Source organism: Tyto alba, unplaced genomic scaffold, assembly GCF_018691265.1.
Source record: "Tyto alba isolate M040663 unplaced genomic scaffold, T.alba_DEE_v4.0 Super-Scaffold_2, whole genome shotgun sequence".
NCBI lineage: Eukaryota > Metazoa > Chordata > Aves > Strigiformes > Tytonidae > Tyto > Tyto alba.
In genome coordinates, this window is record NW_024881282.1 from 50,177,602 (window position 1) to 50,200,125 (window position 22,524).

Here is a 22,524-nt window from a genome sequence, read left to right on the forward strand (position 1 = left end):
TTGTCCATGTCTCTGTAGTACTGGGGAGCAGTGCTAGACACAGCACTCCAAAAGTCTCCTACCAGGGCTGAGGGGAAGGATCACCTCCCTGAGCCCGCTGGCACTGCCCTTCCCGATGCATCCCAGGATGCCAGCGGCTGCCTTTGCTGGCTCATCACCAACTTGTGCACCAGCTCCTCCTGTGCAAAGCTGCTATCCAGCCAGTCAGTCCCCAGCCTGTACTGGTACATTACATTATTTCAGGTTTACAAACCTGAATGGCACACATTAAGCTCCACAGGCTGACACAGCGCTAGCAGGTTCCTCTCCCTTCTCCATAAACCCATTAAGGAGACATTGGGGCAGGCTGTAGCTCAATGCTCAAGTCCAACCCCTCACACGGTACACAGATGGGAATCTAAGATGGATGGTATCTTCAGCTTGGTGGCTCACTTGGATTTTTAGTAGCCATTTGCTCTAATAAGGAATCTTCTGCCACATTAAGGTAGTCACAGCACCCCAGATAGCACTGAGCGTGCAGCCAGAAAGCGTTCCTGGCTTTCCTGTGGTTTCTGTTGCTGTCACAGCTGCAAGCATAGCTATTATGGCTATGCCAAGAGCTGCAGCAGCTGCTGTCATTGTTCACACAGTTATTTCAACAGTTCCAAGATCCATTCCTGTAGTCACAAGTGTCAGCTGGCCATGTGCTCAACCACATGAAAACCTGTCCCACACAAGACAAATGCAGATTCTGTCAAGTCCTTCCACCACAGGCTTAATTTGTACCAACAAAAACACCACAACAAAGGAAAGATAAACAGTGCCAAAAATATCCTTCCCTTTGACCTTTATTTCTCATCACAGGAAATCAATATATTTCCAAGCCTTGCTTTGACAGATGCAACCCACCGTTTTTCCAGGCTGTGCCAGTTTATCACAGATCATGAGCAGACAGTAAATGGGGTGTTGTCCTGGACTCTGGGTGCAGCAGGACATCCAGGAGGAAGCTGCAGACCAGGCTTCTCTTGAGTTCCTCATACTCTAAGAGGTACCAGTCCCCAGTGTGAATTTTATTCTAGACAACAAAGGAGGTGTCCCAGGATTTAGTTGTCAGATGCTCTTGTTTTCCACATATAAGAGGAAAAGGTAAAAAAAGAATCCTCCTGTCCCACTCCACGTTTAGGAGAGCAAGGAGATCAGGCTCTGGCTACATCCATTCAAGTCAACCAGGTAAGCCTGAGGTACTGACCTACAGTCAGCCTTGATGTTTAATCATTAGCATGCTCTTTTATAGCATTTAAGGTGTCTCAGACTAATACCTAGACACAGCATGGGGAACAGCACAGCCACTCCAAGCAAGCAGCACATAAATATGATTTAAAGGGCAGAAGATAACTAACTGGATGAAAGCTGTACTGTGCCAGTTGCTCTGGAGGCCAGTGCTCCTTATGCACCCCGGCCTAATTTATTTGCCAGTAAAAATGTAGCCTCTGCAACCAATTAAGATTTTCTCTACTCACTAGTTGTCTCTACCTCAATGTAGAAACTGAGAAATTAAGATAGGAGTCTTTTGAACCTGTTCCTCTAAGTTAAAAAAACCTAACCTGCACAAGTAAAGCATGCAGGTAATGTTCCACGCTTGGCTGCTTTCTGCCACAAGGTCAGACAAGAATAGGAACAAAGAAATTAAGTACACACAGACTGAAATTAAAATGAAGGAAAACCCATTCCCCAGCAGCATTTATTTGTATTTAGAGTGTGAAGGCATGGAGATGTAACAAGACATGAAGGCAGTACACTGGACGATGAGCTTGCTTCAAGTATTTGTACTATGTCACATTTTGTATATCCATACCCACAGCCGTGAGTTCCTGTCTGTGAACCTGGTACTTTTTATCAAGTATTAATAGAATTTCAGAATATGAAACAACCCAAAACATACAAGATTTCTCATAAGAAAACATTACAATTGGTACAACTGATCACAAATTTACAATAGCTTTGTTCTCTCAGCAGGACAAGAAGCTTTTTTCAAATATAAAAGAAGCAGAGAGATACCGACATGAAATGCTCTGCATTTGTCATGCAAGGAGAGATTCATGATTGCATCAGCCTCTACTGAGACTAGCTGGAAGCTATCCGAGAGTGATGACTAAACAGAAACTGATCTGTTGTTTGCCGATTGGCACAGACTAGTATTGCCAGAGCAAGGAATGCAGAAAGCAAAGGCAAATAGTAGTAACCCCATCACTTCTACATATGCATTACAACACCACCAACAAGCAACATTTCCTGGAAAGAGCAGGAAACTAATGAAAGAATTGTTCTAGGGTGGGGGTAGTCAATGCTGTATTTCATCCCAGCCGTTCAAAAAGCAGTGCTAAGGATGGGTCTAGGTCGCTAACACAATACTTCCTTCCTTCTCTTTACTTGCCATCATAATCTACTTCAGAGATCGTTCTGTTTCCCATATAAGCAGAAACCCCCAAGTCCCTGAAAAATAAACTGTGTCCCATGGTGCCAAAAATTCACATATTGAAAGGATGGTCAAGATTCCTTGAAGGCTCCAATCAAAGTACACTTTCATGTCATTTTAAGCCTCAAACCGACTTCTCTAACCACTATGGGCACATCTTACAGTTGAGGATGGCTTTGTAATTAGTACACGTCACAAAACAGTGGGATTAGACAGGCAGAGGTGCATTTGGTACTTTGCTGCTTCTTGATATTTGAAACATTCACCATAGGACTCCGATTGCAGGGTGTAACTACAGGCAGCACACTTGCTCTTCAACATTTAATATAGTTCCTTTAATGAGATGGTGACAAACTTTGGAAAGACTAAACCTGTGTAGGAGCTGTATTTACTATAAAAAGCTCTTAAGATACTACTTTCTTGACCAAAAAATTCTCACCAAATAGAAACTACACTTTCTGACACAGATAGTAGGCTATAGATACTAACTTTTTTAAAAATGCAAGTGAAATATCTAAGAACAGTAAAAGCAGGAACTGCGTGAACTCCTCTTACCTTGCTCTGCTCTTTCTGTTGCTTGCTGTTTTCACTCAGTGTCCATTCAGTACAAATCCACAGCATCAGCTGAACCCCATTTTTCACTAAAGAAGTACGCACAAACATTCACTGTGGAGTTAGGACACCAGTAGGATACAAACACATAATTGGTGGAGAATTCCCAGAACCTTGAGCCTTGATTCCATGTCTGACTTGTTTTTGTTGCTCCCTTCGCATACAGGCTGTGTGCTGCAGGCTATCATTAAACTGGCAAACGTGGTTCAACAGCAACTGCTTCTTCCTCATGAACTGTTCTGGGCTGCCAAAGACCAGTTTTATAGAATCAAAGCTGCATTTTGATGGGTCCCTGCTCACATTACAGTCTGGGGTATATGCTCGCATAATGTAGAGCAACCTCACTGAGCCTGGTTTTGCATCTTAAACCCATCTTTCATCACATCATACTCAGATGGGTTCAGAAGCTTGTTATTGTATTTGTAACGTACAATGATATTTGGTAAAAGCTGAGACTGCAGTAAGCCAGGCCACTGCCCCAAACCTCCAATAATTTTCAGGGACACTTTATTACAGACTGTTCATCAAGTTACAAATTCTATGACTTACTAAAATGTAAGACGTTACCGTCATATCTGAAAATTGATACAAGAACTTCCAGCTCTGTTTTCTTTTATTGGTTTTCAGTACACTTTTTTCCCCCTTTCTATTGATCCATTTCCACTTACATGCATTTTCACTCTTAATATTAAGCACTGATAGAATAAGTCATGCCAAAGAAGTTCTTGTTTCCCTAATTAATTATCATTTGGAATTAATTTTTCACAGAACTATCTCATGCAAATGCACTGGTATATAAAATACTCTAAGGTGTATTTTAAAACGCCAGCAGCAGCAATGCACTGGGAAACTTAAGTATTTAGCAAAGGCTTCACAAACCTTTTTTTTTTTTTCTGTCCCAAATTTCATTTATCCATAAATGCCAAATAGAAAATTCCTACATTTGACAATGTCAAGTTAACCGATATTAAAAATGCTATGTCCTTTTCAGTGTTGGCTTTTGCCCTGCTAACATCTTCTCTTGTTTCAAAGAAAAGTATTCTTGTTGATTGAGCCTGATAAGCTCAATGAGTTTATCTGATGAGAAAAATCCAGTAAGACAATCATTATAATGCCTGTATGATCAAATAGCACTGACAGCACTTAAATCTTTAGGTATCAATTGCTTTCCTCTTATGTTTGCATTAAGAAAAGCCTGATTAGGCACTTTCTTAAGTTTCCTGTTCTGAAAAAGAGAAACTCCTTGTTCTCTTCCACTGTGAGTCCCAAATTTGTTGACCTTTCAGAATGGAGTGGTTAACTTGAAACTGTTAAACTGCAGGCTCTTCTTCAACAGCTTGAAAGAGATCTATTACATGAGTTTGGAGGCATCACAGGATATCAACTACTTGGCAACAGATCAGAAAGTAGTCCTTGCTCTCTCCAATCCTCTCGATTTGGATTTCTTCTAAACCAAATCCAATATCCTAGAATCAGGAGTCAGGTACCAGAGGTAGCAAGGACTCACCATTAAACTTCCAATATTCTCCCTTCACTGGTTTGGAGGCAGGATATGAATAATTGCTGGGGAAAATTGTTGCAATACTGCTACCCATTATCTTTCATTGTCACATTTTCAAATTGCATTGCTTCTGGGTGACCTACAGTGAAGTATTAAAGCACCTTGGAAGAGATCAGTGAGATTAGATACACCGAAAAAAGACTTGTCAAGAAATAAGCTCCTCTTAAGAAAAAACAATGTTCTCAAACTGAGGGGAACGGGGTATTACTGCTGTACTAATCATTGTGTAGAAAAGCTAGAGAAGCAAGCAGGGAACATATATGTTTCCTTTCTTGTATGGGGAATCTCCAGCACAGAAAGTTTCCTGTAGTAGTAATTAATTAGCATTGAGGATCAGTGCAGCCAACAAGCAGGAAGAGAGGGACAGAGGCCCTCTTTTCACACTCACTCTGCAGCTGCATCGGGTCATGCTGCTTGCCCAAGTGCACAAAGCAGTGGAATAGATGGAAACAATTATTTTTGCAGTCTATCTTTCAACATCCTGGTATTGAACTAAATTTTGATTTTGGAAGTAGAGCAATTTATCTTTTTATTCAGACCACAATAAAACTTTCTCCAAGCCAAAATATTTTCAGTTATCTTGGACAGACTAATACCTTTGTCATAATGGTGACAGTTTCATAGATTCTCACTTTTCAAGCCATCTGAAGCCAAGAAACATTCCAGATTCTCCACAACTCTCAAATCAGTTTTTCCACCTCATTCTGCTCGATACAGTGGCCAATGACAGCTCCAAAAATGCAATAGGGAACAGAGTACATGGTTATTATTTGATAGAAAAAGCATGAATTCATTAGAGGCCTACATCACCAAGATGCACAAGTTTGTCCCAGTGTTGAGCAGAATCCCCCCAAAGACTAGCAGGAGCAAATGCCCAGCACAGTTGAGAGCTAGTTTTGGGGCTTTGTTGAGCTTGTGCAGTAACTAATGCCAAGGATCTCAGTCTTCATCTGCAATTCCTTGACACAGCTGTAATAAAAGTTACCCTCACTGCTAGATGTACTTCCTGACTTGCTAGGAAAAAAGTTCCTCAGCTTTGATGCAAACTAAGATTAACCAAGTCCGTTAACTGTAAATAGCTCAAATTAGAATATTCTAATCAAGTTTTAAGTAGGTTAGTACTGTGTCTGAAAGCCTATTGGAAGTTAGTTATATCCTCCCTAGTGAAGCAGAAGTGGTGTTTCACGTAAGTAAAAACAACCTAGGAAGTCGTCTTGGTAAAGTCTTCAATTAGACAACTACCATTGCTGAGAGAACATGCTAGCAATGCCACCAAGAAATGGTTAACTCAGTACCTCACTCAGCAGCCCACTACCAGCACATTCAGTTTTACCAGCACATTCAGTTCTTCCTACTTGCCTTTTTCTTTCTACTTCTCATTTTCCTTCCACAAAAAGCAGAAAAACAGAGGTGACTGGCTTCAGCTCTTATTCCCCCACTCTATCATTTATACCACTTAATTGCCTTCAGCTTGCTGAGATTCCTGACCTCCATTTGTCCTCGAGCAGGTGTCCCATTCCTCTTACATTCTTTAAACCATTTTTTCTGACAGCATCCAACATTGTCAGAGAACTCCATTTGAGCTCCAACCACCTTCCATGACCTCATACCTTTTTGCAAAGCTTTTTTTCATCTGGCTTGGAATCTAAATTAGAAATTGAGTTACTAGGTTCTTCAAGAGCTGTAAGCAGAGATACTAGTTAAACACATTGAATAAAAGTGGCAAGATAAAAAGGGCTAAGGGATACATTTTAATGCAAGAACATTTGTCCACAAGGTGTGAACACAGAAGAAAAGCATGTAATCAAGGCAACACTCAATTACTTGACTGCTTCAAAAGACCAGCCAATACAGTTCATCTGGACAGTGGATGTCCCCATCTTGGAACCATATGCAAGTTCACTGCAAACCAGATGAATTCATCACCTCCAATCTTTACAGATAGATACACTCATCTCCAAGTACTACACATCTGAACTTATTAGTGTCCTTGTTTGAATCCTTCTATCTGGTCTTTTATAATTGCTGAACTATAGTCTAGGTGCAGTAAAGCAGTGTCCATAAATAACTCCTATTAGGAGATGCGTACTGCTGCATTAAAGCATTTGGACTTCATTTTGTTAGATTTTATTTCAGCAAGTGATCAAGTTTCATAGGTAGGTCAAGTATTCATAGCAGCAGCACCAAGACTGTGAGCAAATACTTAAAGTTGTTTTAGAAAGGTATTTGTAGTAAGTTAGACCTTTTTTATTATAGTATAATCTTTGTCAAAATTTACTCTGGGGAAGCGTGCTCAATGTTACCTTCTGCATCACATAAGACATCCAGGTGATTCTATTTATCTCGCAATAGAAGTACTTTCTAAACACAGTTGTTCTCTTGCACTCTTCTCAGAACAATGAAAAACAGCTTATTTGTTTTCAGCAACAGAAGTTCACAAGAAAAAAAACAGTTTTCCTTAAGATACACAAACCAGGCAATCTGGATAGACTGCAGCAAATGCAAGACTCTTGAGAAAGCCATAAAGTAGTAATACCAAGTTACTTGAGTAAGATCCTGCTCAAATATAGAAAAAACAAGCTATCTGTGCCTTCCTATATATTTAATGCAAAGAACACTCTATATAACTTCAATAAAGCTGCTTTTTTCCTGGAACTGTTTTGTCTGCTAATAATAAAAAGTTGAAGTCTTATGTTAATCAGTCTAAACAATTCATAATGGTTTTGCTTTGGTCTTGGAAACCAACTTCCCTGACTTCACGACACTATACTACTTTTGTAAGGTAATACAATGATACTCTGCTAAGCACAGGTTTTAAGTTCCATAAATCAAGTCCAACCAAGCTGCAGCTTAGACTGGCAGGTTTCCAGAGAGTATTCTTCATGCTGTAGCTTATGCAAGAAACGTAACTTCTCAGATTTTATTTTAGGAAGTATTTTGCTAATAGCAACCAGAACCTTTTGGTTGTACAAAATTGTAAGTTTCCTTACCCCAAAGTCATCAGTAGTAATAGTTTTAGTTTTGAAAGAGACTCAAGAGTTAGTATCAACATGGCTTTGTTAGTTTTGTAATCAAGTCACACAGAACACCCCTACCACAGAATACACTAAAGAAAAACTCTTTAGCTGCAGGCAAAGAGATATATTCTACACACTGCTTCTGTTTCAAAGCAGTCAAACATAACATTCTCTTGGGTAAACACCTAGTACTAATTTCCAGAACAGAATTGCATCTGTCCACTTCAATGGAGAAAGCTCTGCTCTTGAAAACACATATGCTCTGGTGTAGGTAAGCCCCCATGACTCATCTGTTTATCAAGACTAGTTTAGGTTCGGTTGTTTGGTTGTTTTTTTCCATCTCTGGAAAAAATTTGATTTGAATCAAAGAATCTAGGACTCCTTTTATGAGGAGATTCCAGTCTTGAACATAAAGTCTTGCCGATTTCAATCACCATATCAATATTATCACTTAGAAGACTGGTTTTCATCTAACTGTATGGATTTGAAGGTACTGGTTTTAGATCAAACTGACCCATTTTTCAAATTTGGCAAGGCTCACTGTTAAGTTCAATATAATATCAGAATGTTAATGTAATGGGTTTGCTATATATATAGACACATTTAATCATGAATTTTAGATTCACACCAAAGCTCTATGCAATCAAGAAACTATCTTCACTAGCATGGACAGATCACCTTTGTCCATCATCCACACAATCACATCAGATCACAGCAACGGTAACTTAAGAGAAAGTATCTACACCACAGTTTAAGCAGAAAAGGAAAAAATGTACCAGGACCAGTCTGTATCAAAGCCATCTATTATTTCAGAGAAAATAAAAAGTCAGACTGAAGACAGCACACTTCTTACACAGTCTGATTAGTTACTACTATTCCTTTTGTGCATACCACACCATTCAATGCATTCATATGCAATACTAATTCTACCCTTCAGAAAAAGGAAGGCCAAGGAATATTCTATTTTGTCATAGACATCACCTTTACTGTTTTTCCAAGCATGACAACTTAAGTAAAAAAAAGTCAGAGCACAAAACATGTTGAAGTTTCAGCTACCACCATTTCTGTTCCTTTGTGATAGTAGTTTATACACTTTTTCTGAAAACTCTCCTCCCCAAACTTAAGTAGGCTTCAAAACGCTTTACAAGAGAAAGAGCAAGTCAGGAGTAAGTTCAGTTCTGTCTAGTATCCCCAAAGTTACAATTACAGCTGGCAAGTTTCATAGCTTCCATTTAATCACTCCAAATCAGAAGCAGTTCTAGTTAACGCAAATTCATTTGTTCACTCAAGCCCTGCAATACAGGGGTAAAAAAAAAAATGCTTATTAATAGTTTATAATGCTGTCTTGGGACACAAATGTATTAACGCAGCTTAAGTTTCTTGTGCATCTGGGTTTCTGGCTACCAGACAGGTGAGGGCTGAAGTTGCTTTCACTTTCTGGAAATATTCTGAGAGGCCAAAGTAACTGCAGAGGCAAGATATATGCATGCGCCAACTGTTTTAGCTGGGAGTCAAACACCTCAATGTTAAACAGCAGTCTAAGGAAGCATTCTCTTCCCACTAAGGGGATACTCTAAATACTGTTGCTTGCCAGAAACAGCTCAAAAAAAAATACGCTGTAGCTACGAATGTCCCAAAAAAAGCTTTTTCAGGTATGGGGAACAGAATGAGCAATTCAACAGTACACATGAAAAGCTTGTATCTTCCACTGACTTACTCACTTCACAATCACTGACAAGACTGATGTACATATTTCTGCACCTGCAATTGTAAAAGCAGATAAAGTATTTAATATGTAATTTACAATGTATTTTACCAGCTTGGCATACAGGATGAACAGAATATATCAAAGTAGTTGACAGTTATAAGGCTTGTGGAGGCCCTGCAAAAAATATTACTTCGGATATCTGCTAATTAAAAAAAAAAAAAAAAAAATCAATTTGCATTTTAGAAGTGATACAATTCAATCTACCACAAAATACAAAGAGCTGCAAAAACGTATACCATTCCAACAACAACGTATATAAGTTATTAAATAATGATCTGATTTAAAAGAATATAAATGAAGCCTTTAAGTAGGTCTTTTCTACATGCATATTATTCCTTATTAAAGAAAAATATGTAAAAAGGCCATTGGTAATTGCTTTGTTAACCACTGTAGAAAATGCCAATTCTCTGGTCACAGACGCCACTAGTTTAGCACTTAAGGTCTCTGCAGTGTTACATGTGATTATTTTTAAATACTGTTAATTCTATTACTCCATTGGTAAAGAATGCGTGACTTGGAATATGGCAGTCTTCAGATTGAGAGGGCAGTGATGCACAGTTTTATAATTATCCAGAAGAACAGCACCCTCCACTGCTCTGTACTTGTGGCTCATCATCAATGATCTGTACACCTCGCCTTGCTATTCCTGACTGACTGGAACCATTGCCTCTTGCTCTTTCATCCACTTGAGCAGTTTCTATCATTCCTGTAAAGGAAGAAATATATTAGATGACATTCCACTGCATTTTTACACAAGACTGAGATCTTTATCTATTTGAGTTACATGCACAAAGTTCAGCAAGACTGGTCCTCCTATTTGTTATGCAGAAGTACTCAGGTACCACATGGCACAGCTGCAAGAACATACATAAGTCTTATTCCTAAAGCACTAAACATCCAGCAACTCCTGTTGACTAAGGGAGCCGTTAGATGCTCCAAAAGCTAGATTTACCCACCCATATCAAGAATATTTAGTTAAAAAGAAAACAAGCAACCCCACACACCACACATACCACCCCACATCCAAAAAAAAAAACCCACAACCCACTCTTCAAACATGCAGGTGAAGTTTTGCTTAAAGTCTTGTATCATAAGAACACAACGAATAGGACAACTTCCTTGGGGTTTTATCCTACATTCCATGACCTCTGCCATTTGCTTAAACTGTTGTGTAAAACCTGCATCATTACAACACTGATTTCATGATTTGTAATTGACATAATCTGAGAAAATTTTTTAAAGAGGCTGAAATACAGGATTTGAAGCAGACACTAGTGAAGCCTGTCACGAAGTTTGATTTGAGGTTACTATTTAGACAGGCCCAGTGAAACAGTCAGTGCTCCAACAAATAACAAAGGTATTTCTGGAGCACAGCATGAATTTGCAACGTTATGAGCATCCATCCATCAAGTTTCCATAGCTGCTACAGTACACAAGTGCCTTAAGGTAGACTTGTAAGAAGTCAGTTCTTAGTAAAAGTTTAAGGCTTTCCATATGTTTTTAAGCACTTTGAAGTCTTGAGTGTTTTGTGAACAAGCTCCTTACCAACAAACTAGATACCTACTTTTACACAGGTCAAGAAACAGTTCTTCGATTCCTTTGTTCTGTTTAGCTGAAGTATGATAATGTTTTGCTCCAACAGATTCAGCATACCTGTAGAAATGCAGATACAGGACTTCATTGTACTAAACAATTCAATCTTCCTAAGCCACTTTACATGAAGCAAAAAGATTATCACAAGAGGTTTTGTTCTGAGTTCAGAGTTAAACTACACATGCTGATTTAATTTAAAAAGAGAATTATGTGGTTAAAACTACCATGACTGATGAAAAACACTAGATGAAATAAAGTTTCCTGTCTAGAAACACATTTAAAGTACAAATGCTGACTTTAATCACATACAACTCTCAAGTTACACTTTGGTCAGTAAGGACATTCCAGGACTCAGATACTAACAGAACACTTAACATAGCAGCCAGCTAGGCACTGCCAGTTTATGCCTGCCAGTTGTTAACAGCATCACAAGTTTATTACTCCAGCATCATTCTGCAATGACTGTTTCTATTAATAATTGGTGTAACTTACGTTTCTGCTTCTTGCACTGAAACATGTCTCTCTTTTTCCAAGTCTATTTTGTTACCTGTTGGAAACAAGATAATTTTTGAAGCCTTTGTATTCCAAAGTTACCCAAAAGAAGACAGTCATGTAATCATTGTACCCCATCATTTTCCCACAAGTTGTCTCTGTAAAAAACAACTCTTATATACAACAACAATATGATTTACAAATCCCCTTTCACTCAAGCATTTACAGACAATGAAGTTCCACTTCTGTGGAGAGACCAGGATAGCTAAATACCTCCACATAAGCCATGTTTTCAGCCTTCTGCTTTTCTTTGTAATTTATTAGCAGCTTATCTGTGCTGCAGAGGTAGTTTTTGTAGAATATCTACACATCTATCCTTCTGAAAGTGGTTTAATCACTATATCCGATTTTAAATCTAAACCCAGTATTTATTGCATTCTGTTTGTATTTAAATATTCAACCTTTAAGACTTATTCGCTTAGCCAAGCACTTGATTATGAAAGCAGACAGGCATCATTTTACTGAGAACAATAAAAAACATGACATTTGAGTACTTGCAAGAAGGATAATACAGATTTGACGTCATCTGTACCATGCACTTCTGACATGGTGCATCATTAAACAGCTTTTTGAAACTCTTATGTCCTCAATGTGATCTACTGAAACTTCTAGCTCAAACTGAACTTAAAATATCAAATTAACATAAGCGTTGCCCCTCCACATGTACAAGCTGTCAAAACAGTGTTTGGAAAATGCTATTAATCAAAAGAAACATTTTTGATTCAGTTATTAGAATCACACTAAAAACAAGACTTACCTACTATACATAAACAGATTTCATTTCCCAACATTTTCCTTAATTCCTTAACCCAGTTTTTTACCTGCAAAAAGAACACGGGTAAATTTATTTTCACTTGATATACAACTAACTTAGGCATTGTAGAACTGACCCATTCCCTTCATTAACTGTTTACTCTGAACTTGAAACAAGTATTTTTAGAGCAATATAGATGGACAAAAATATTCTTTAGACAGCTACACATGGCTCTTGTTCAGCAGGTTTTAGTTTGAAGCTGAAATTAAGGGCAAGGGACTTACATAAAATGATTCAATTACTCCAGAAATATAACTCACCACACTCGTGTTAGCCCCACTCCAAAGAACAAGTTCACTGCATTGGCCACTTTAGGTCAGGCATGAGATCTTTTATCAACAGGCACTGACAGATCACAAATGGTACTTTAAAGGTAGAGGTACCTGAACTGACTTGTTCAGGTTATAATATAACAGATGTTTGTTGCCTGAGAGAACAGATGGGACAAGAGTGTTGAATCAGCTGATAAAGTATCTGTTATCAACTCTGTTGTCATGCTTTTAAGTTGTATGATCACTACATTGACTTGAAAACTGCTATTTTAAAGGAATTTAAGTCGTGAAGAGAGGCAATCACTTCAAGAACCTAAAACCAGCTAGGATACATGATAGAGGTAGTTATGCAATAACTTCTGCAAAGTAACCTTCCCTCTTTTTTCTGAGAATTTAGGTGTTTTGGTATCATAGAATTTTACTAAGTAGAGCTCAGCATGAAAAAGCAAAAGCTGAAGTAGTACTCAAGTCATCACAATTCTGCAGATGGGGGGCAAGAGTTTAACTGCTAGAATAAGTGCTTCACTTGCCACATCAGACTATTTAAATTACTTAAGCTGTTGTGGAACTATACCCTTATACTATTTCTATCACTGCTAACCCAAGCCTTGCCCATACAACCACAATTTCTTACTCTATGCAGAAGTCCTACAGATTTTGCCACTAACTTATCTGAAACAAACCCACTTAGAAACTGGTAACACTCTTTTCCTTATCTGGAACATCCAACAGGGATAGCACTGATTTAACACAGGGTTGGAAAAAACTTACCTGCTCATACTGATCAACTAATACTGCTCTAAAGCAATTAGCGATCGAATTTCAGGTTTTGATGAGGATCTGAAGCACAAATATCTATTATCACTGAGAAAGTAATGTTTCCACTATCATGTATTGCAATTTCAGAGTTCTCAGATCTGTAAAAGATCATGTCACTTAACATCTTTTAGTAATTTAATTTATACAGTAGAGATCAGTATCAGATACTATCACAACCGTACTGGTTTACATTTATAGCCTGTTACAGGTAATTCGTACATCTATTTATCCTGTGCTTTTTGAATAACCCTGCTAGAACTTTAGTAAACTGAAAAAGTCAACCTTCGAAAGAATACTAGTAAGGCGCATGCTTCCATTATATGGTCTGAATTTGCAGATGTAATATGTATTGCTATTGCTGAAAACAGAAGATTTCCATTTACACACTCAGAGATTATCTTTCAATCAGTTTACATCTCGCATAGAGGTAAAAATCTGTCCGGTACCTTTTGAAAAGAGTCTTCATCTGTTATATCATATACTAGAATAGCGCCATTAGAATCCCTGTAGTAGATCGGCCCCAATGCATGAAATCTTTCCTGACCAGCTGTATCCTGCATTTAAAATACACTTGTTAGCATTTCAGACCATGCAAAACAATACTTGAAGAAACTCCAAACACTTTGAAATTTTACTTTGTTAAGAAGCACCTGACATTCAAGTTCTAGCAAACCTAAGGAATTTTTCAGAAAATAGTCTATTTACCTACGGGATGGAAGACAGCAAAGTAAACATACCCATATTGCAAGGTTTACTCTCTTCCCACCAATATTTAGCTTCTTTGTAAGAAAAGATGCCTGGAAATCAAAACAGATTAGAGTTACATTTTACACACAAATGTCTCATTTGACTTCAGATTAAATTACTAATAAAAACATCTGAATCAATAAAACACAGATTTCTGGATCAAAATATTCTTTAAGCCAGAAGGCCGAGTCAATACTAAGCCAGTTAGTCATTTCACTGCAGTTTGCCAGGAGTCTATTCTAAATAAATTTGGTTTAAGCCAATCATTTACTACATCTTTTTGCTGTTGTTTAGAATGATTTCTGAAGGATAAGAGCCCTGTGTGGAAAGAGTCTGAAATCACAACACTGATAAGTCTGAACTGAACTCCAAACATTTCACAAGAGTACATGAAGTTTGGGTAGGAACCAGCCTAACATGATTCTTAATTTGCAGGAACTAGGCAAAGTAGTTCACCATTAGCAAGCTACTAGAACAAAATAAAATAGTTTGAATTTAATGCTAAAAGTCTCAGAACACTACTATCATGCAAGCTTCCTTGTCTGTATCTTTTCTTTTTTCTCATCTGTATTTTTTTTTGCTAAAGTAAGCTCACAACTTGTCCCATCTGTTTTGAGGGGCTTTTTGGGAACAGTAGTACAGTTTGTTCCAGTTATTTGGGTTTTGTTTGTTTTGTTTGGGTTTTTTTGTTTTTTGTTGTTTGTTTTTTGGTTGGTTGGGTTTTTTTGGTTGGTTGGTTTTTGTTGTTGTTTTGTTTTTCCCCCCCAGACACTGTTACTGAACACTCAGTGATACACTTCTCAGCTAATACACTGAAGGAAAGCAAGCGGCAGGGTAAGGAAAGGCTCAGAATAAGCATATAAACTGCTCTAAGAATTCTACTTACTACATTACCTCCTGAAAATGTTTTACATGACCAGAGCATATGGCAGGATTAGCCTAACTTCAGTAACACAAGAGTATACCTGTTCTTCTCCAAACCTGCATGAGCCACATTTTCAAACACCACCTCTGTTACCAAGTGTATACTTCAGTGGCTAAAAAGGGGTATAATTTAATACAAGTTTAATAGGCTAAAACAGTGCCTGAAGGAGTTCATACACTACAAACCTGCCCCCCTCCATTGTGAACACTAGCAGTGACAGATTAACATCAGACAATTCAATTGCCAAGGCTTAACTACTGTCTTTTGTCTTAAATGACACTCAATTTTCCTTTCAGCTTTACCTCAACTTGCATTTGGACACAAACAAGTACTCAGTGGTATTTTATGATACCTACATCCCAGATCATTTTAGGCTGGATTGTAGCAGCTCAACATCAGCTCTCTGTATGACCAGGCATTGAACTAACTAAAATGAATGTGCATGTGGAAAGTGTCATGGGCCAGATCAGATGCTTGAACCAGCTTGCTGCTTATCTACACAAGCAACCAATATGCATTTAAGATTATAACAGTTCAATTTACACCAGCTCCAACTGCCATGAAAGTGCCTCTCTGGAGTGCTGCCTGTGTTACAGTTCCAGTCACCCTACACTCAGCTGCTAGAGCAGCTCTTGCTCTTCAGCTACTTTCCCAACATCAACTCTAGCATCTGTATGATCTAAGGTGAGATGATTCAAACTTTTCTTATTTGAAGCAAACTGTACTTTCCTCCAAAGCTTTCCACAAAGTCTGATAAACAGTACAGACACAGAAGACAAACCAGAGGAAATAAAAACTCAAACTTTCCAAGAACAGATTGCAAAGAACTAATCATTATAACCATTGTATTCAACGTAACTAAAGCATTAATGCTACCCCTTCAGTCTACGGTGAGGTGGCATAAGTCAACTTCAGAAAAAGTTCCAGACAACATGTTAAAAGTATTTAACACTCTAGCTAACTTGTAACAAACAGCTTAACAGCAGAGTAGCAAATCTTACCCATCAGGAAAGCTAATTCTTTAATCAAAAACTCTGCATAAAGTAGTTTACTGCTTTCAACCAGCTGTCCCTAAGGATTATCTCATCAATGTCTAGTCTTCACATCATAATTTGTTCTACTACACCAGAGTTGAAAAGCCAAAAGCTTAGAGGTGACTTCAAAAGTTTTAATTCACCAACAGTTGGGCCTTATTAAGAGAAGATATGGTTAGGCACAATCAATCAAGCTGACCTGACAGTATTTTATTGATCTGCTGGACTACAGTACTTTATATTCTACTGCAAATCTCAAAGGAAGAGCATTTCCGAGCATTGTTTGCCTTTGTCACAACACTGACAATCAAACCTGCTTGGTTGATATGTATTTCACATAACTGTTTGAGAACCACATTTCTGGACCAAAAGGCAGAAAAATCCTTCACAGAAACAGAATTTATATTTAAAAAAAAACACAGAACTCAGTATCCATAAAGTTATATCAACATGGCTGTAGGCATTGGCCCGATTAATAGCACACGATACCTGGCAGAGCAAACATTAAAGTAGGCTTATCCCCATAGGTAAGTTTTGCTTAAATATCACCAGTCCTTCAGGTGACTACAGCTTTTGATAGAAATATTGTCTTTTAGCACTACGAGTATAGTATTCCCTTTCCTATATACCCAAGCATTGAAAAGATCCATACATTCAAGTACGGCTTTTCAGCATCTCCTAAAAAACCCCAAATCACAGGAAACTGTGTCAAGGGTACTTAGCATTGGGCTATTGTACTTGCTCTTGGCATTAAAATTTGATGAATTTGTACTAATTTTCAGCCTACCAACAGTCTCAGTCCCCTAACCAAAAAAAGTAAAGACAATATACTATAGGAAATATCCTGATTATAAGCAAATTTTTCTAAAAAGCTTGCCTGATAACAAGATTGGAACCTGGTATTTGAAATAGTCATGGTTAGTAATGAACAGAAAGCTTTGTGAACATTTTACGAGAAACAGTCAATAATAATTACAGATTAAATGCTTCATTCTTCTTCATCGTGTTCATATACCTGAAGAATACTGTTAGCAGACTCCATTCTTGAATTAATAGGTATGGGTAAGTTTGGCATATTTACCACCAGTAAAGTGCATAACAGTGACAAACGTGCCAGAGACACCACCTAATATCTACCTTTTAACACCCACCCCTCTTCAAGTTCTATTTGTTTCATGCAAGAGCAAGGTTACTAATCTTCACTCATTCTGGGGTTAGAGAGAAAGAAAATAGTCAGGTGACCATCAGGACTACACAATTTTTTGAAATTTGGGAGTGGGGTGGGAACACCCCAACATAGAACAAAGAGCTTTAGCTACTGTTTTGAGATAGCTTAGGAGACTGGCTTAAGAAAAAAAATCAACTGCCAAGAGTGTCAAAGCCTCTGTAATCAGTACAGTCTAGATAGCATTAGATAATTACACACAGAAGAGGATCCAACATTTTTTCTAGTTTCCCAAGAATTTACCAAACCTAGAACTACAGAGTTAAGTCTGATTTGTGACTCAACTTACAATTACTGCTTTCCATATTATTTTTGTTACTAGGACTTTCAAAAACCCAAAAATACATAGGACCATGGTTAATTCAAACATAAGTAATCTCAAACAGCTCTTTGAAGTAAGGTAATTTTGGTATTTTGACTCTAGTGTCTTATGACTTGTCTGAAGAATACTCATATACCTAGAAAAGGATAATGCAATTGTAAGATCTAAAATTCCATTCTCTTTATGTGCCTGGAGAAAATCTTTTCTTTCATTTAATTCTAAGAGCTCAGTTTCACATATCCATTAGGCTCTGTTAGGAGCTGATAAAGGGGCCTGAGTAGAACACAAGGAGGACCCAGATGGAAAACATTCTCTTCAAAGTGACAGAATAAAAGCAGGTGTCTGTCACCTGTCTCTTGACTGCTTCAATAGAAGCAAGCCAGGCATAGGAACAATGCACACAGCACAACCTCCCTGCATTGTCTTCCCCAGCCCCCCTCCCCCCCCCCAGCTATCTTAGACAGCCAAGCCAGCTTTTCCAGGTTATGGAAGTCCAGCAAAGCAACTAGGATCTGTATAGTATGATTACATCAGCGGCTCTATTGGGTTGGGTATTTTGCAGTTCTCCACATATTTGAGAGATCAGTACACAAAAGCCGTATTTATCTTGAGTAATTAACTTACAGAAATTATCTACCTGATTTTTTTTTTTTTAAATAGTTTGACACTAGATTATTGGAGTAATTCCAGCACAGTTCCCTTAGTATCAATTTATAGCTTAGAATTACTTTCTCAAGACAAGAGCGCTGACCTCAGTATTTCAATGGGAACCAATTCTAACTATCCCATCAGATCTGGCAAAAGGTTACAGATTGTAGTCATTGCTTGCAAAAACCCCTACACATTTCCTACATCAGCTTTTTCACATTATTCTAGATAAATGTTTTCTTTTGTCAATCAGTAGCTACCTTGATTTCAATGTGCAGGTCATCAATATCATAAGTACATGCCTTGAAGCTAACATAACTACAGCAACACATCCCAGCAGCCTCCTAACCTCAAAGAAAGTTGCAGTTCACCATTTCCCTCTAACTAGCATGTGGAGGGAAGAGAAACAGCTCCCTTTCACTAAATGCCTTCTGTTACTAGCACAGAAGAAAGTCTCCTGTTTGGGTGTTCACGGGTTAACTTCAACATAGAATACTACTAAAGTGCTAGAATTCAGAGAGGAAAGCATAGATATACGTTAGATGAAAGATTCACACTGACCAATTTAAAGACTTCCTATGCACTTCCCCATCACTGGGCTCACACTTCAGGCAGCACCAGCCAACATAACTAAAAGTTTCCAGACTACAGTCTCACCACACTTTTTGTTGCAATCATATTGGAATAAAGCACTATACGGTACTTTCCTTTTCTAAATCAGAGATTACTCTGGATGGAGAGCCTCTTGTCCCAGTGTCTAGTGATCTTTTCATGATTCATCACTGTGGCTCCTTTGCTGAATCAGGAGCTAAGTATTTACCTAATTTTGGCTTTATTGGAACAAAAGTAATTTGGTGCAGTGCTTTGAACCGATGCCATGAAACAAAGCCACCTTATCAGATTAAGCCTTTAATCGTAAAAAAAAAAAAAAAAAATTGCAAAAAATGTCACTTCATTGCTTTATTAGATATCCTAGTTACTCTTCTCCTTATCTTACTTTAAGGGTTGTTTTACTTTGCTAGTGGAAGGCCTTTCTACAACTGTCTCCTAGAACTGTAATATGTAGAAAAACAAGAATAATAAACATACTACTTCACAAGTGCACATGATGCAAAACAAGATTCAACAGCAACTGACATTGTATTTTACAATCATTAAGATGTATATGCAGCTGAGGAGACTCAGAAAAGCAAATGAGTTGAGAAACAGTGCAGTCAATTAAAATATACAGGTAGCAATCAGAAACCTAATCACAGTGGAGAAACAAAATCTCAGTATCAAGCGTAAGCACATGCTTCCACTCCTCTACAAGAACACACACACACCCCCCTCCAGACAGTCAAAACCAAGAGCTCTCAAGTCATAATATCTAGAGACACTTTCCTGTCAACACTTCGGAGCCATTTAAAGGTCCTTTTTATGACATTTGTGACCCAAGTCTGTATTCCAACTCACTTTTTGCTGCTAAAATTATGTTTCCCATTACAGATTTAAAGAACAGGATTAACACAAAAACCAACTGCGCTGCATCACATGACAAACTACTCAGCTCTTGTCCTTCTACATGGGACATGAGAATTCAGCTATACACAATCATTTGGATGCATTTCAAATGATTGTTTGCTCATTGCTACACTTCAGCTGCAGCTATGACACCTACAAGCTACTAGTCATTTCTGTAGCATAGCAAATTCCAATTACCTCTATGGCAATCAGAGCTACAATCAACTTGCCATAAATACCACACCATGCCTAGTAAACATATCAACAGATAAATCCAACAGCAGAGTATGAACATAGGGTAACAAAGTTTAAAACATGTTATTTTTAGCTCCTTATAGCAAAAATAGAGCAACAGTATCTATTAATGAAATATTCAGGGTATTGTTTCTAGTGCATCTCTAATGTTTCTCAAGGGAAAGTTTCACTATTAAATACTTCTGAGATACCCAACCCACAAGAATTTTCCCCTAAATGCACAGGAACAGTACACAGCTACCCTAAGGCTCTTTCTTGGCACCACTTACTATTGATTCTGTAGAACCCCATACACTATTTATTCACAGAACATCAGAAGTAGCTCAAAACTCATTTGTGGCCCACATGGTGGCAGGGTTTGTTTCTTTATTTACAGAAATAAGAAAAAAATAAGGGCAGTATATATTACAGTGTTAAAATCACACTTTCATATACATGTTCACAACTGCTAAGAAAGATGCTGTGCAACTGGTGCAACTGCAAATAAAAAGATTAAGCAAGCAGAGACATCCCAAAAGACTTAACATACCACCCACAGCATTAAGTTTAAAACATGTTTTCTGAGACCATGTACAGTATAAGCATTTTATTTTGTAACATGGCATGCATACCATTCAGTGCTAGTAAGTAACGTAAAAACATTACTTTCAAGCAGACATCCTGTCGCATTTTATAAGTGGAACATCACTTTTTAGTTCTTTATAAATTTACAGACAGTACTACTGAGAATCAGGCCAGAATTCAGGGACATAACATGACAAGCAAGTAGGCCTTAAGAATCTTTTCTGTTCTTAACTCATAAGCCTTAATCTCATAAACCATGTCATGAAAGCTGTTCACTTTGAACAGTAATATTTAGCTAGCTCCAGCATTAGGATTTCAGAACAGGACAAAGACTATAATTAACAGAAATGCAGCACATACAAAACAATTAGCCGTCAATGCTTACAACAGCATTATTTGCAAATCATACTTCCCCAAATTCAAATGAAGACATTAATGTACATAACTGGAAAAAAAGGAGCAGTTGCTATTCAGAAGAGAAACAAGGCCTTAAAAAACGGAAAGCTTAAAACCAAGGAAATAAAAATAATTCGCTTCCAGCCAGACTCGGCGGGGCCCAGCCACCGTTTAACGAGCGGGCAGGGGTCACCCCGGCCACCCTTAAAGCCGTTAACAAGACGGCGAGCACCAAAAGCCCAGCGCGGCTTTGCGGAGCGACAGGCCCCCCCAGCCCCCCCCCCAGCACCGCGGCGGAAAGGGCAGGCCGGGAAGCGCCTCAGGGAGATGCCAGGAAGGCTGGCACCGGCCAGCGACCCCGGGAGATGCTGAAGGGAAGGGGAGAGGAGCCCCGGACACCCCCTCACCCCGCCGCCCCCCCCCGGCCCCGGCCCGCACCTGCAGGGTGGTTATGTGCTTGTCGTTGAACTTGTTCTCGCAGTAGCGCAGCACCAGGGAGGTTTTCCCCACGCAGCCCTCCCCGAGCAGCACCACTTTGAAGGAAAAGCTGCGGCCGCCGGCCGCCGCGCCGGCCCCCGCCGCCATCCGCGCCCCACCGGGATGCTGCCTCACATCAACGGGCCGCGCCGCGCCCGCGGGGCGCTGCCGCCGCCGCCCGCCACCCTCCGGGACGGGGACCCGCGGCGGGGTGTCGGGGGGAAGCGGAAGGGAGACCGGCGGAGGGGGAACGCCGCCGAGAACCACACCGCTCCCCGCGGCCGACGGACCCGCTCCCCCTAATGGCGTCTTCTTCCTCCTACGTCACGCACCGCCGGGTCACGCGCGCACCACTCCCCGCCCCTCCGCTTCCGCGGGCGCGCGCGCGCGCCGATGGCAGGGGTGGGTGTGACGGCGGCGGGAGGCCCCGCCCACGGTCGCGGGGGGCGTGGCTTGCCGGGGGAGGGGGCGGGGCCTGCGCCGGAACCCGGAGCCGCAGGGGGATGACACACGCTCCTGAGGCGCGGGGGGGGGGGGGGGGCGGGAGAGAATGGCCCTGGCAGAGGGGCTGGGCGCTTCCTTCGCCCGTGAAGGGCCGCGGAGGAGTGGGAGGCAGCTCCTCCTCAGGCCTGTGCCCCCGGCAGCTTCTAAAAATACCCGCCTGTCCCCAAAACGCGCAATGAGGGGGGGCAGCGGGGAGGCGGGCCGCTGAGGGGGTGACGCGGCAGGCCCGAGCGTGACACACAGCTTCACCGCGTCTAGAAATAAACCGTCGGTAGACATGGAAACCCGTGCAAGATTTAGGTTGGATTATAAGGAAGAAATTATTTCCCGTGAGGATGGTGAAGCACTGGCACAGGTTGCCCAGAGCAGCTGTGGCTGCCCCCTCCCTGGCAGGGCTCAAGGCCAGGCTGGACGGGGCTTTGAGCAACCTGGGCTGGGGGAAGGTGTCCCTGCCCGTGGCA

General features: G+C 39.8%; 1 protein-coding gene across 1 annotated transcript; it reads right to left on the minus strand.

The window, feature by feature from the left end:
- Positions 1-1,686: 1,686 nt before the first annotated feature.
- On the minus strand, positions 1,687-21,896 carry RAB21 (RAB21, member RAS oncogene family). The gene is made up of 7 exons (XM_032999883.2): positions 21,521-21,896; positions 14,201-14,260; positions 13,910-14,017; positions 12,316-12,379; positions 11,499-11,553; positions 10,978-11,066; positions 1,687-10,119 (listed from the first exon to the last, which is right to left on the minus strand). Exons 1-7 carry the CDS (start codon positions 21,665-21,667, stop codon positions 9,980-9,982), a joined length of 663 nt encoding a protein of 220 aa, XP_032855774.2. The 5' UTR covers positions 21,668-21,896; the 3' UTR covers positions 1,687-9,979.
- Positions 21,897-22,524: the final 628 nt, after the last annotated feature.